At 45.9% G+C, this 13,084-nt stretch overlaps 1 protein-coding gene across 1 annotated transcript in view; it reads left to right on the top strand.

The window, feature by feature from the left end:
• GMPS (guanine monophosphate synthase) overlaps window positions 1-4,383 on the top strand; it is a 31,349-nt gene extending 26,966 nt beyond the window's left edge. The window contains exon 16 of the mRNA XM_082319750.1: window positions 1,003-4,383. Within this exon, the coding sequence (XP_082175876.1) occupies window positions 1,003-1,104 (102 nt within the window). The 3' untranslated portion in view covers window positions 1,105-4,383. The remainder of the gene's footprint in view (window positions 1-1,002) is intronic.
• Window positions 4,384-13,084: the final 8,701 nt, after the last annotated feature.

Here is a 13,084-nt window from a genome sequence, read left to right as displayed (position 1 = left end):
AGGCTTTCTACTTCTTCTGTCCATTTAAAAAGAAATGATTCAAGGTTAAGTTACCATGTAAACTATTCCATTATGTAAAATGAGGATTCATTTGACCTTGAAGTTTGTGTTTTTTAAAACAAAAACAAAACCCACAAACAAAGCAACCAAACACCACAAAAACCACAACCAAACAACACCCAACACCACCAACACCCCCTTCTTCAAAATGTAAAATGGTCATTTTAAGGCTAGGTAATAATGTGGTAACAAATAGTAGAGGTTGTGGAAAATACCTGTATTTATGGGGAAAAATAATGATATTTGATTAGAAATTTTCTGTGGTTTTTTCCATGGAGAGAAATGCATTGTTTAATTTATGCTTGCACTCTAAAACAGCACGTCATGTAAGTGGCACTGTTAGGAACTGTGGGATATTTAAGGAAGCTGAACTTGTAAGGATCAGCAAATTCTCATCTAGAATACTTTTGCTAACATGAATTGATTGTGAACTCTGGAGAGTAACGTTCAGTGGAAACTTTCCTTTGGATGCCACTTTCTGGGTTTTTTTACCTTTAGAGCTTCCTTTTTTGTTTTGAAAGGGGTTTTACTCAGGCTCTTGCTTTGTGTATGATGGTCTGAGAAAAGTCTGAAAATGATTGATAGTAACACAACATCATATGTTCCTGCTGAACTCTCAAGAAATAGTTTTGAAACTGAAGAGCTGCTGCCTTGAGGGAAGTGTATTGCAATCGACACCCTGGTTTATTGTCAGTGCTACAAAGCAGCAAGTTCCAAATGTAACTGCAGATATCAGGAAGCTAGAGGTTTTCTTTAAGCTGATTTTATTTCTTAATTCGTGGTAATATGCTAATAGCTATAGGCTGTTTCTCTCTTGTGTATAACGGAATTAGTGTGAACAAAGTTGTCGTTTTTTAAGCTTTTCTCAAATAGTTTTCATCAGGTCTGTTTTACATGCTTTCTTCTGATTTTTTTTTTTTTTTTTCCCGCCTTCCACCATAGGTTGTGTTAAAAATGGTGGCGGAGATTAAGAAGATTCCAGGCATTTCTCGGGTGATGTATGACTTGACATCAAAGCCACCAGGAACTACGGAGTGGGAGTAATTAACTTTTTTCTATTAAAGTACTGTGTGCAGTCTAAATCATATCAGAAACCATTCCCAGTGTTGACATGCAGTACTGTGAAAGAGTGACTGGAGCTGCTACATCGCATCAGATTCCTCTCCTGGAGCATAAACCTGCAGTTAAGAGCTATGCTGGGGATAATAACTAAGTGGGGCTGAGGATTTGTACGGGTAAATAATCATGGCAGCGTTGCTGGTGCGCAGACAGATTCCTATTGCTTTTGCCTTTGTCTTACCGATTCTTCCTGTTTTCATGTGTTTTATTGTTAACTGTCATTTCAATGTCTCTTTGTTTTTGTACACTGTGTAAAAAGAGACAGTTTATTTACTTCTACCAAAAGCATTGTTAACAGCCTAAAAATGTAAAATGAATTCTTTGTGACCAACTGCTTTTGAACGGATTTATTATAAATAAATATTTTGCCAAATGGAGTAGTGGGTACTGTTGAGTTGTGGAATTACTGTGTATCTGTTGTATACTGTTAAGCTTGTTCTATATTGTTTGACATATTAGCCCATGGCAATAACGTTGAGCTCCAAGAGAGTAATGCTAAAATATGAGGAAATGACCTGTCTGTCTTTCTGTACTCGCTCCCTCTTGCATCGCTCGGTAGGTGTGCGTGTTGGTAACAGATGTGTATATGCAGGCTAATCTTTAGTATACACTTACTGCATGTATGCACATGTCAAACTCCAGACAGTGAAGTACCTTTGTGTGCTTCTGGGGACTCTGATAGAAGCATAAAAATGGGAGTGAAGTTTGGAAAGCTGTTGCACCAGAGCTACCGGATCGGCGAATCCTGTGTCTGTCCTCAGATGCTTGCGCAACAGTCCCTTCGCAGCCTGCTGCCGATGTGGTTTCATTATACTTGATGACAGCTTATTTTCTATGCGTTTGCTTTTACAGGATTTTTTTTTGTATGTATTGTACTTAGCTTGATCTTTAAGATCATTATAGTCATTAGTGTGGAGTCATGGTATCGGAGGTGACTTATCCAATCCGTATAGATCCCTTCCGTCATTTGTATTCTGCTGTTTATGTAGTTAAGTAAGCAATAATTTGAGAGATGGTTACTTTGGACACTTGTGCTTTTCTGATGTATTGAGGCAAAACTATTGCCTTTCACCTGAAAATTTTGAGCATGTCCTGCGATTGCTGTCTGTGGAAGTAACAGTTAAATTCGGACCTGAGCAGCTTGCTGGGTGCCTGCTGGGTACCTCCACCGGTAGAACCGTAACCGTGTATCCACGCTCATCCCTCTTATCCTTTTTTTTAATTTAAACAGTTGCATTTCATTCAGCTGCAAGATTACCATAGTATTATGGGGGTGAAATACTTGTTTTAAACTGTTCAGTAACATGGAGTATTTCATGGCTGTTGCTACTTATATTTCCACTTGCGTAGATTTGTGAACTGGAATAATGGTTGAAAGTGTTTGTTCTATGTTCTTTTGATTGCACACATTTTCCTGTTGTTCTTACATTTACTGGCTACACGTTATGGAAATTTAGTTTAATTTCTGCTTATAGGAAATGGCAAATGTGTACATTTATCCTTTTGCCTGTGTGACTGAGTGGTGGTTTTTCGCTTGGGGAAGGAGATGGTGTGTTACAGCCCTCTGCTCCCCAAAACCCTCTGGGGACACGGGCGTGCAGGAGGGCAGTGGGCCAGTGGCCGAGCACACTGCCTCCCCCTCGCAGCCCTGCGCCTGGCAGGTTCTGTAGCCTGGGCAAAGGGAGCTTGAGCGATCTCTCAATTGCCTCTTTTATAAAATGGGGGTAGTAATTCTCACCCCCATCCGTCATAACCTCTTTGAGCCCTTTGGATGAGCTTTTTGTGATGCAAGTGAAGTGTTATCAATACGAATGTTCTTTTATTACCAGATTGTGACCTGTAAGAGCTGTTGGTCAGAAACGCTGTAAATCGGTGTTTGTTGTGACAGAATCTATTATAGCGTGGGTTCTGTTGAAATCAAATTTTCTTTGTACCTTATCTCAAAAGAAAACTCCCTAATGAAATTATGGCCTTAGAGTACATTTTAACTTTTTATCAGAAAAAGCTGAGGGTAGTTGTTTTCATTACTGTGTTGGCATCTCAGCCGTAAAGGGTGCAATGACAAGAAATGAATCTTATTTTGGTGTGATGCAGTGATCCTTCAGCCTTTTAATGCTATAGCAGTTGTTGCTTATTCTAAGTAGGCTTGCTCCTGCTGCTGCCACCGCTGGTTTGTGTTACCTTGACAGCAAATAGGCAAAACAGAAGGAATTACTAAAAAGTAATGCAAAGAATATAGGAATTTTTAAAGTAATGAATGCAAAGAATATAGGAATTACTAAAAAGTGATGCAAAGAATATAGAGAACCTCTTAAACCCAAACTGTTCTCATTTTTGACTGAGACACTTGGTTGGTCTCTGTGTAAATAAATCTGCAGTATATAGTCCCATAGTTACGGTGTAACTCACAAGAAAACTTGCGGGGTGATGGTGATGCCCCTTGGTTTGGGGGTTACAGTAACTGTTGTACTTCTGGACCACAAACTTGCAGCATACTTGGACAGAAATCTTTTATTCACTGCCCTGGTGCACACTTGGAAGTCCTTCTTTGAGTTGCATCTTAACTATAGGCATGATGTATACCTGTATCTATGTGTATACTGAAGTTTGACATACACTTTTACCATCTTCTAATCACCTGGGTTGCTTTCATGTCGGTAATGAAATGGAGCTTGACAGCAATTCCTGTGCTTTTTAGGAACTTGCTTTGGTTTTGTTTTGTTTTTGTTTTTTTTTTAAAGCCAGAAAGTTGAATATTGAAAATTTTAGGCATAAACTTTTGCACTATAATCAAAATGTCTTATTGAAATGAAATTTGTGATCTTTAGCTCTCTTCCCCCTGTTTGACACCTGTGCCATGCATTGTAGATGTGGTGGGTTGTTCTTAGGAAGGTTGGTGTTATCCCAGCGGTTCTTGAGTGTTTTTATGGAATCCATGTGTATTGGACAGCCAGAAGTGGAGAGAAACATCATACTCTGTTCACATTTCTTAAAAAAAAAAAAAAGAAAAAAAAAAAAGAAAAAATATATATTTAGCACCTAGTTTACAAACTAATAACTGTAGCTGCCCTGTACAATTGTTCACCTCGAGTCTTCAGTAAAACATGTCAGCAGTTAGAGGAATTTGTATTGGGGGCATTCCCCATCATTCTCAATTTTTAACATTTTTCTGCTTGTGAAATGATAAAGTACTGTGAGCCTTAATTTTTATCCACAAATAAAAATATTATGTTTGAACACTGGTGTGACTTATTTTTTAAGGCTTACTTGTAGAAAACTACATTATAAACGGACTGCCCATTTTGGGTTGGAAAAGCTGTTTTGTGGGAGTTGTGCTTTCTGGCTGCAGCCCATCCTGGGGTAAGGCAGTGTCCCTGCCGGGGCACGGCTGTCCCCTGCCGTGTCACAGCACAGGACACCCTGCTGCAGAGTAACAAGGTACTGCGTCATACTTGCCTCGTGCCTGCTTTTGTACTGTGACATGCTATGGCGAATGTAACTTCTTCCTAAAAACGTGTATAGAGCCTTTCCTAGGGCTGTGTTCTAGCAGCCTTGGTAATTAACCCGAGGTGGTGATGCTTGTGCAGGCTAGGACAGGCGGCTGCTGTCCCTTGGGGTGCTGGTGGTGGGTCCGCAGTGTCCTAGTGGGCAGCTCCCCCAGCACCTCATTGCATTGGGGTTGCAGTTGCCTTTGTGGCAGACCTGTGCTGCTGGTGTGAAATTATTTTTAGCCTAAGCAGTAGGTCATAAGAATGCATGCAAATTTCCCCTCTAAAAAGAAAAAGGCAGCTGAGATTATAGTTACGAACAAAACTTTCATGTGCAGTCGTAAGGAGTTGCTGTCATCTGCAGGGGAGAGCATGAGTGGGCACCGGTCATTTATCTTGCTTAAAGACCCTTTCTTGCAGTGCACAAGCTACGCTCCGAAGTAAACAAACCTGACAGCTGTGATTTCGGTATAAATGATTAGGCCCGGAGTGCCGTGGCGGTTCTGCGCGCGGGCTGGGCTGGGGGCACTGCGGGAGCAGGGTTTGATTGATTCACTGCTTACGATCTGCTCACTGATCTGTGATGTAAATAAACCCTTATCCCCCAAAGAGTGCAATAGCAAGTTGTTCTTGTCTGGATCCCCCGGCAGTATTTCTGAGCGCCAGCAGCCCTCTGCTCCATCTCCTGTTGTGCTTCAGCAGCTGGAGCTGCAGCAGCCGCCCTGCGCTTGGGACCCATGTACCCTGCAGAGACTGCAGGGCGCTGATACAGGTTTTGGAGGGATTGCCTTCCTGTAGGGAGTCTTCAAAACAAATATCTTATTTTGCATTTTTTTCTTCCATAGCTCGGTAATGATAGAGACTCTGGGGCAAAACCCTCCGTGCAGTTTCCAGCCTTTCAGGAGAGCGTTAAGGGACTTCACAGAGAAGCAGCAGGAAGGACCCAAGGTAAGGACGGCACGCAAGCCTTGACCGAGCATCACCCTGAAGTGCTTTGGGAGCTGGGGATGCAGCAGGGGTGGTTTTGAGCAAGGCAACGGCTGCGCAGTCAGGCTCGTTGGGGAGCCCGGGGCTCCGGGTGGCAGGGAGCAGGGATGCTCTCTTCTCCCAGTTCCTGGCTGCAGGGCCAGTGGTGCCACCAGTGCGCCCCACCGGCTCTGGGTGCAGCCCCATGTCCACCCAGGGAGCGTGGAGGTGCTCGGGGTCCGTGTTACAGGAACAAACAAGTTAGTGGGAGCAACCCCTTGCAGCGTGAAAGCAGCCAGGGAAAGAATGGTTGCAGAAATGAAGCCAGAATGTTTTTCACAAAATTGTAATTTTCCACAAAAGCTTCTTCAGAAACTTCACAAAATGAAAAGGAATTTGCATTACTGGACCTTTTTTGTTGTAGATTTGGAAGAAGTTTGTTTACCTTTTCAGTGCAGGCTGTTCCTGCAGTCCTGCACGCTGCGGCATGGTAACCTCTATGTCGTGTGGGAGTTTCCCCTGGTTTTGTTTCCTCAATTAAATACTTAAAGTTGTTTTCTAGTGATGTTGTATCAGTTAAGTTACTTTAAATAGCAGGGCACCTATTTCTGGGGCTGCTGTTCTTGCCCTGTGCTGGCTTTAAAGGAAACCACCTTCTCTCCCTCTTGTGTCACCTTAGTCCAGTAATGATCTTTCTAATAGAACAAAAACTTCTATCTTAAAATGTTTCTACTGCATTTTACAGTGAACGCAGCTCCAAAGCGAGGTTTATAACCTTGAATTTGAGGTTGGCTCAGTCACTGCTTGATAACGACTGCAGCTCGGCCGTCAGGCATCACTTGGGCAAGGGCCGGGGGTGCCCGCTGCTCGGATGTGCTGCTGCGGTTCTTCAGCACTTGGCTGTGCGGCTGCTCTCGTTTCTGGCTTATTTCTTTGCTGAATTAAAAGTAGATTGCAAAAAGACTATTGTGTAGTGATGTAATAGCTGTTTACAACAGCTTTTAATGAGATTCAGGCCATTAACCCACTAGGCTAACGCATAAATGTGAAAAGCGCCATACATAAAGGAGTGAAGTGGGATCATGAAGCACAGTGTCACAGCTAGACCATTCCCATGTCTCTACCTAAAGATCAGATTTAAAGCGCATTGCAACTCTTCCTTCTTAAATTTAATTTCCCATTGAATTTCACGCATCTCATCACAGAAGAGAAGTTGAGACAGAGTGCTCTTGCTGTCCCAAGGATAAGGGCTTCCGTGGGAGTGCAGTGCCGGGAGGTGAACTGCATCTCATCCAGGGGAGAGGATTATTTCTGTTTCTATAATTGCCTGAACATGAACTGCAGAAAACTGAACCAGTGCTGTAACTTAATTACTTCATTATAAAATGGAATAGTTTTAACATTTGAAAGAGTTGGCTGGCTTTTGCACTGTTGATTCCTTTATGGGTTTGCTCACGCTGGTTTTGAAAATAGGAAAGGCAGTCCTTAAAGATGACATCCTAAACTCATAAAGGTCAGGCAGATGAAAAAAAACCCAGACAAACCCACCCCAAAGCAGGGTGCATAATTGCACACAGAAACGTTGATTTTGTTCCTGTAAGCATCACGGAGGACCCAGGCGTCCAGCAGGAGTTCTGCTAGGAAGTATTTCTAGGCTTATTAAATGCTTTTATTAGCGAGGGGATAAACCCCAGCCACAACCCCCATCCACACGGCTCCCAGGGACTGTGTGTGTCCCCCCCAGTGGGCTGCGAACACAGGGGCACGCTGCCCTGTCCTTTGGAGAGCTGCGGTGCCAGCAGAGCCGTCGAGGCTACATGGGGGAGCCCAGACACGAAGCAGCTGGGTGGGGTATTTCTCTTGCCCTAATCCTGTCGCTGCCTGTCTCTAGAGAAGCAAATCCCAGTGACAGCGGGTGACAGGGGGCCGGCATGGGAGGTCCTTACCAGGGCTGTCCTTCCCACATCTTCAGCCTCACCACCGGTGGCTTCAGAGGAAGGGTTGTAGGTTTTCAGCACAAGGGAGGGGGAATGATAGAGATAATTCAATTTCCAGTGGTCGGTTTAGCTGTGGGGAGGCAGGGCACACTTTAAGTGCTTCCCACCTCACCATCGCAAGCTGCAGCTATGTGGGGCTCTGCAGGCGCCCTTGCTTTGGGCTCGTTAGCTATGCGTTGTGCCTTGTTACTCCCACAGGTTCCTTTTTTATGGATGTAATTGATTTAAACGTGCGTTCAAGAGCCTCCTTAGGGCTGGGATGTTTTTCTTATTGATCATTCCCCGGAGTGGTTTGGGATACAAAGGCCAATATAAAGCTGCTTGCAGGATTTCTTCCTTCTTAAATGTTTTTTAGGGTGAAAAAAAAACATGGAAAAATGTTCTGAGGTAAGTGTAAGCTTCATGGACAGTCTGAGTTTGAATCGTGTGTTAATTGAGAGAAATGTTAATTAAAGAGAAAGAGTTTCTGCTCCTTACAGGGTCTGGTAGCAGGTGACAAAGCTGAGGGGCCGTGCCTGGGGTGGGGTTGGGGACCATCCCCCCGTGCGTGTCCCGCTGGCTGCCCTGGGCCGAGCCCCTGGCCCTGCTGCTCCCTGGGGGGGGCCAGGCTCACCCTCTCTGCAGAAAAGGGTGGTTGCCAACATATTTGTGCACACACTTTCCTTAATGAAGAAGAAATAATTCAAAGCTGCCATGCATAATTTAGCATGCTCTGATGTGGGCTTCCATCCGACCGTGGGCTTGCAGGGACCGTGACCTGGCCACGGACACTGGAGTCCCTGTGCTCTTATTTCCCCAGTGGAAACCTGCGATGCCATAAGGGAAAGGGAAGCTCAGTGCGTTTCTCCACCGTGGCCTCCCAGTCCTGCAGCTGTACCCGAGCTGGTGCTTGGCTCTTGTTCATGCAGCGCTCACACGTTGGGTTTTACGCCCAGGACTTAGGTTCTTGTGCAGCTTTTATCCTTTGAGTCTGCTTTAAGGTGTACCCTGGTGATTCAGTGCTGCTATTGCAGTTTGCTCCGTGGGTTAACTTTGTTATTGTTTGGGCAAGGTGACATGTGACAAGTCACTTATAAGTGCCCAGCTTATCTTTTCGTGTCTGATCTGCCTGGGGCTTGCCCAGCTGTCTGGGTTTCTTGGCATGGAAGTCGGATGCTGCTCAGGACATTGGGAAGGCAGCAGGAATCAGCAGGTTTTTAGAGGAAAAAAAAATGAGATTTCCTTGATGACCCTGTGAGGGTCCTGGAGAGGTGTCCACCTGCTCCTGTGGAGCTCCAGACAGGCTCCGTGGTGGACTGGGACTGAAGCAAATGCTGTACCTGTGCAACAGGGAGCAGCTCGCTGCTCCACACTGAATTTTGCAGGGGAGCGGGGGGAATGTCCCTGCTGTGCAAAACGGGGTGGCTGCTGAGCAGGGAGCCGGCACCACGCACACCCAGGTTTGAAGGCGGCTGAGTCAGGGTTTGGATTCAGGATGATCTTTTGTGCTTTGCGGAGCCGGCATTTATTTTTAGTCACTTCTGTAGTGCTGATTGTCATGGTAACATGACGGCATCGTGCGGGTTCTCCGATGGATGTGCTGGTTGTGCTGTTCTGGGCAGCACCGGACCAGAAGGAGGAGGTGTGGGGACAGGGCTCCTGGCCACGGTTTTTGGAGGGGAGGTGGTAGCTCAATGTCCCATGTCTGGTCCATGCCGTGGATTTGGCTTACAGTCAGAGCTGGGGCTCGCTGCCACCCCTGACTGGGGCTCTCCACCTCTGGAAACCAAACGCGATCCTCCAAGCACAGAAACCTGTCCAGGAAGAATTTTAAATGCATCCTTGGAGCATTAAAGTTGCTCAGGAGGGAATTAACTGCTCAAAACCTTGTCGACTAAAGTGGATCAGCCTTTTTGTCTGAAGTTTATGCAGAAAAGTAAAGAACAACGTGGGTGGTTCTGCACCTTTTCGTACTGTTTGAAAGCAGATGCTGAACCATGGGGGGATCATCAGGCTTCAAAGGCTGGTGCACGTGTCCAAGAGCAGAGCCAGGCGTGACCTCCCTCGCCTGCCTGCCCTGGGCAGCCGCTCGCCTCTAGAAAGCTCTGAACATCTGAATTCCCCTTGACCTTTGAAAATCTTCCCCTTTCTAATCATGGATTGCTTCATCAGTAGTTGCTCTCAGCGCAATTCAGAGCAAACCCAGAAAAGCCATTTGTCAGTGATCTCACTGAAGACTCGTTAAGGAGAAAAAAAAATGTTAATTAACATACCCAGGAATTTTTCTTTTTGCTCAGATGTGATAGGACTGGTATTTGGCTCCAAGGTTATAGCTAAAAATTATTTGAGAAGATAAAAGGCCGAAGAGAGCCTATTTCTACTTCAGATTTTTAATTTCAGCAGATTGACTCACTCGGAGCTGAATGTGATCCTGTGCTCTCCGAGGTGCCCAGCTCCCTTGTGCCCTTCAAGGAGGCAGCTGGGAACTTTCCAAGGGGCTGCCTTTGGGATTGATGGAGTATGCTGCAACATGCAACTGCTCCACCTCCATTTCATGAAGAAATACAGCGCTTTTAACCTTTGCCACTTTTAATTGCGGTGGTCTTTAAATCAGATGTAACAAATCTGGACAGAACAGCAATGTAGCAATACAGCAGCAAATTGCAAGTGGCTGTAATTGCCCATGGGCCAGCTGAGACGCCCTCCTTGGCACCATCCCTGGGTGAGAATGGGCACGGCGATAGCCAGAGCGGGCAGTCCTGCTCTCCCTCCTGTGCTGGTCAGCAAATGGATCAAAAATAGGCAACGCAGCTGGTTTTGGGTGTGATGGCTGATCTGAGGTCTGCTTGTCTGCAGGGGCTGGAGCTGCTGTCCCAGTGCTTCAGCAGGGAATCCGTAGGCAGCCAGTGCCCGACAGTCACATAGCTCATTGCACGAGCTGGGCTTGCTCAGGCCATGCAGGAGAGCCCGTCCCCGGCTCTGCTAATGGCACCGCGTTTCTATCCTGTGCGATAAACCCAAGGAGAGGCAGTTCACCCATGGTTTCCCTTGCGCCGGGGAAGATTTGCCAGCAGGTCCAAGAAACATGGAGAAAGCAGACACTCCTTCCCTAGGAGGTACAGCTGTAATGGTCTGCTCCCTGCTCCTGGGATGGGAGCAAGGTGTCAAAACCCATGGCTCTCCCACAAGCTGGGAGATGAAATGCTTTTGTGCTCCCTGCCAGGAGAGGGCTGGATATGTGGAAATAAATTAACACCAATTTCTGGTGTATTTGGATGTTGAGATTTCTCTTTAAAACCTGAAGTATATAGATATATCTAACTCTTGGTTATCTGGTAATGCCTGAGATGCAGCTATTTTCACCCATTTCCCCCCGAACGTAGTTTCTATCACCACGCCTGGGCTCCTCGCCCCATGGGGGCCATGTCGGGGTGGCGTAGTGCCCGTCCAACGATCCTTGTGGGCAAAAGGCTGGAGGGGGAGTGTGGTTTGCAGGGGAATCAATGCTGCTGGCTTATAAATGTATTTCACATTACTGTTGGGCTCTGCTCCCCGGCAGCCAGGAGGGTCTTGGCCCCCCTGTGCTGCTTATTTAGGGTTTTTTTTGGGGGGGGGGTTGACCTGCAGAGGAGGGTAACCTGCAGAGTTGGCACAACTGGGGAACCAGACTGCCGAGGGGGGGGCCAAGGAGTAGTTTTAAAAACTAAATGAAACCTGATGCAGATACATAGTGTTTTTTAAACATCATTTTGAACCTGTTCTTTGTTTCCCAGGTCATTCCTGCTTGCTGTGAATAGAGGAATGAACTGAGGGAGGGCTGCTCCTCCATCCCATGAGGGCTGATGGGATGCCGGATCCCTTTCCAGCTTATCCCAAGAAAATGAGAACAGCAGGGAATGCCTGACCTGCCACACTGAATTTTTTAGAGAACTTGCCTATATTTGGAAGCACACTGAATTGGCTGATTTGGGATCCTTCCTGTCATGTTCAGGGATGCGAGTATTGCCCACGGCACAGGGGTCTCTCCAGTGCACTTCCAGAAGTTAAGAAATGTGAAGGTGGATCAGGAGAGGAGCTCGGAGGGGTCCTTTGGGCTGTCTTTGCCGGTGCTGCGGGGAAGCACGTTTGCTGAGGATGCCCGTGCACCTCCTGCCCAGCTCTGCCCGCGCTGCGCTGCCTCCTGCCCGGAGCAGGTGCTGCCTGCAGGCTGCGGCACCCAGCGCGGGGCAGAAAGCAGCGGTCCCGGGCACAAAGCCGGCCACTGCTGGCCGAGCAGCGTGGGAGGGAGTCAAGGCTCTCCCTGGTCCTGCTGTTCATAAGTCACTACACTTAAATGCTGTCAGAGCAGGGTGAACCACTTAAAACCAATTAAGTACCTTAATGAATCTTTCCCTGATGGGGTTTCAATTACCTTAAGTAGAAGACAGTATGGAGCAGGAGTGCCGTTAGCCTAAAGGCTATCGTTTAGACTCTTGCTAATTGGATCATGCATTTGAAAATTACTGTGCTCCTATGGGATGAAATATATATGTTTACTTAGATATCACTTACAGATATTTTCCAACTCAATCTGTACGTGTGTAAGGCTTGCATTTTTCTTCTTAAAAACCTCTAAATAGGACTTTCTAGGTTATTAACTGCTGCTAATTTTTCCTGCTTGAGATAAGCTATATCTGTGTATGCAAATAGATTTTAGGTGAATATATACATAGCTGAAAAATTTTGGGGAATACTTTTTTTAAGAGGCCAGTGTGGAATCTGAAAAGCTAGGGTGGATTTTAAGATCATTTTGAAAGAGGATGAATTTTAAATGAGTTTTAGTAGAATTGCTGGAGAATTACTGGTCGGACTTGGCATCCTGCATTCCTTTAGTTTGGAATGATACAAAATATATTTATTGTGAAGAAGATCAGGACAGGCTTTCCTTGCATAACATTGTGAGGCACTTGTCGACCAGCACACAGATTTAACTGAAATGCACACCCTGATAGAAAACTGCTTAAGAGATTTTAAAAAAAAAAAACTTTTAAAATGTAAACTGTGTGAAGTGTCCTAATTCATCCTGGGAACCCAATGTTTTTCTGTGCAGAAGACATCTACTGGAGGTTTTTAGAAGCGCTCCTCTTATTTACATCTGAAAAATAGGAGGTTTGACTAAAACGGTGCCTGAGCCAGAGGAAAATTTATTAAACCCGTGTTCTGATCCTGGAGGTGGCAAGGCTGGGTATTACAGGACCATTCTGCGTTAAAATTGGCGACCTGAACTATATTGTTTGGTTTTTTCAATGGCTGTTCCGTACCTCTGCACTTCTTGTTATTGCTGTCACCTCCCTTTGCTCCAGACAGCTCGGGATTGTGCGTTTAATACAGATAAGTGCAGGGCTTTGCGCTCGGCAGCGGAGAGATTAACCCACCCGCGCAAGCTGGGCGGCTGCTGGGGCAGCGAGGGGCTCGGTGGGGGCTGTGCCGCGGTTG

Source organism: Platalea leucorodia (assembly GCF_965183815.1).
Source record: "Platalea leucorodia genome assembly, chromosome: 8".
Taxonomy (NCBI): Eukaryota; Metazoa; Chordata; class Aves; order Pelecaniformes; family Threskiornithidae; genus Platalea; species Platalea leucorodia.
The sequence above is the reverse complement of the archived record's forward strand: the minus strand, read 5'-3'. Positions and strand labels throughout refer to the sequence as shown.